General features: G+C 63.9%; 1 protein-coding gene across 1 annotated transcript; it reads right to left on the reverse strand.

The window, feature by feature from the left end:
- Positions 1 to 922: 922 nt before the first annotated feature.
- Positions 923 to 2,058, reverse strand: CHLNCDRAFT_135119 (hypothetical protein; the record flags this gene model as incomplete). The annotated part of the gene is made up of 6 exons (XM_005846652.1): positions 923 to 981; positions 1,106 to 1,209; positions 1,380 to 1,472; positions 1,573 to 1,648; positions 1,731 to 1,896; positions 2,020 to 2,058. 6 exons carry the CDS (start codon positions 2,056 to 2,058, stop codon positions 923 to 925), a joined length of 537 nt encoding a protein of 178 aa, XP_005846714.1.
- Between the last annotated feature and the right edge of the window lie 100 nt (positions 2,059 to 2,158).

Raw genomic sequence — 2,158 nt, forward strand, 5'->3', positions numbered from 1 at the left:
CACGAAAGGGAGTGGCACAAGTGTCGATCAACTGGGAATGGGGTGGGGAAACACAATTGTGCGGTGTCTGGGGCGGGAAAGGCGGGAATGAGGGTATCAATGCAGCGGATGTGTAGACTGGACACGTGGCATTGTCACAGCTCAACAATTACCTCCCCACAGACCCCTCACTGCCATTATTAGTAACTTTGGTACCTCCTGGAAGCAAGAGAGGGCGCTCAACCTGCCCTGGTAGAGGCTGCCTGCCATGAGCGCCGCTGCGCCGTCGCCCCCCAAAGTGCCGCGTCATTCCACACACATTTCCCCGAATGGAATGCACACTGGACCTCCTCTTGCCTTCTATTACGCTTCATAAACACATTGAAGCGCTGCTGATGCCCTTCCACAAGTCTCCGTGCCACCCACCCGTAGCCATTGCACCGCTGCCATGAGTGACGCCCCGCCCCTGCAGCGGCACATGGCAGGCTGCTAACCTGTGCCAGCAGCCGTTGCAGCGCGGCGCCGCCCTGCCAGAGTCGTCTACACTGCTAATGAACATGTGGGCACGCTTGCATTGCCAAAAGGCCGCGGCTGCCGCCATGCCGCGAAAGAGGTGGCGCGAGCCGGCCGGCGCAGGGCCTGCTGTTGCTCTCAAACAACTCTCCGTATGCTATAAGGTGGGAGAGGAAGCTTACAACGCGAAAAACGATGCAGACATGGCTGAGATCAGGCCACATGTCGTTTCCCTGCTGGCCTGATCGTGCCGGGGCCCTGGCGGCGGCGGCGCGCCATGCAGCGGCGCGCCATGCGGCGCCACAGCGGTGCAGGGACACGGCGGGTGAAGGTACACAAAGCGAGGGGACGCTGAACAGGGGTCGTGCGCGACTCTATGGCTTGCTGGAGGATGCTTGGCCGCTGTGCCTGGCTGGTGATGGATCACATGCTACACTTCCCGGCCGTGTACCTTCAGCCAGATGCCTTTGGGCGGCGCCAGCGTCACGCCTGCACCCAAGCCACAGCAGCCAACTTCAGTCTCGGGCGGTGCGTCATGGCTAGCAGTGCAGGCGAGCAACGGCTCCTCGTCCTCCTGTGGCCGATCGGAAGCCCGGGCAGCTTTCACACTCACTGCTGCGCAGGTCGAGCGGCCCGGTGTGGCGCTCGGCGTCGAGGCGCAGCTCAAAGCGCTGGAAGATGCGGGCCAGGCACAGCACGCCCTCCTCCAGCGCAAACCTGCGCGGCGAGCGAGGCGCAGAAGAGCAGGGGCAGGGAGCTGTCACCGAGATGGTAGGGTGCAGAGCGGCGGTGCAGTGTCACCACAGAGAGGCAGGAAGCCGGGCGGGCACCGCGTGGCAGCGGGCAGCAGAGCAGGGAAGACTGCATGAGCGGATGCTGCAACCCACCGCCAGCCCACGCATCTGCGGGGCCCCAGGCCAAAGGGGAAGTACGCTCCAGGGTGGTGGCTGGCCGCCTCGTCTGGCAGGAAGCGTGCGGGCCTGGAGGCAGCGTGAGGCAGGTGGTAGGAGTCGGTTAAGGTCGGGCGGCGTATCCAGCACCTGGACCAGCCGCAGGCTGCCGGTGCCTGCGCACACATACCTGAATTCCTCCGGAGCTTCCCAATAACGAGGATCCCTGTGCAGCGTCCAGATGTTGAACATGACACGGCAGTTGTCTGCAGGGGGCAGGGTGGAAAGCACCCAACCAGCTGCTGAGGATAGCGCCCCCCGCCCGCCGGAGCGGCAGCACTCACTCACACATCAACTGCACGCAGGCGGCGCCGCACCGTGACCCAATGCACCCCAGCGGCAGCAGCTCGCCTGGAATGAACACGCTGGTGGGCCCCGCTGCTGGCGTGGCCAGGCTCCTGCGGCTGCCGCCAGTGAGGTCCAGGTCTACGCCTCCATGCCCCGCCTCTCGCAACTGGGACAAGCCACAGCGTGACAGGAAGCAGGTGAGGAGGTGCCACTCATGCAGGCTGCCGTGCCAGCCAGCCCAGCATCAGCAACGTGCAGGGCTGAAGTCCCTGCCCACGCGCCAGCTCACCAGGACAATCAGGGAAGAGACTGGCGGGTAGAGGCGCATAGACTCCTGGAACGCTGCCTCTGCAGCAAAAGGAGCACCAGGATTTGCAACCAAAATTGCAGGAGTGTAGGTGTCGCAGCAGCAAGGAACATGCCCTGTG

Source organism: Chlorella variabilis (assembly GCF_000147415.1).
Source record: "Chlorella variabilis unplaced genomic scaffold CHLNCscaffold_13, whole genome shotgun sequence".
In the NCBI taxonomy this organism is placed as follows: domain Eukaryota; kingdom Viridiplantae; phylum Chlorophyta; class Trebouxiophyceae; order Chlorellales; family Chlorellaceae; genus Chlorella; species Chlorella variabilis.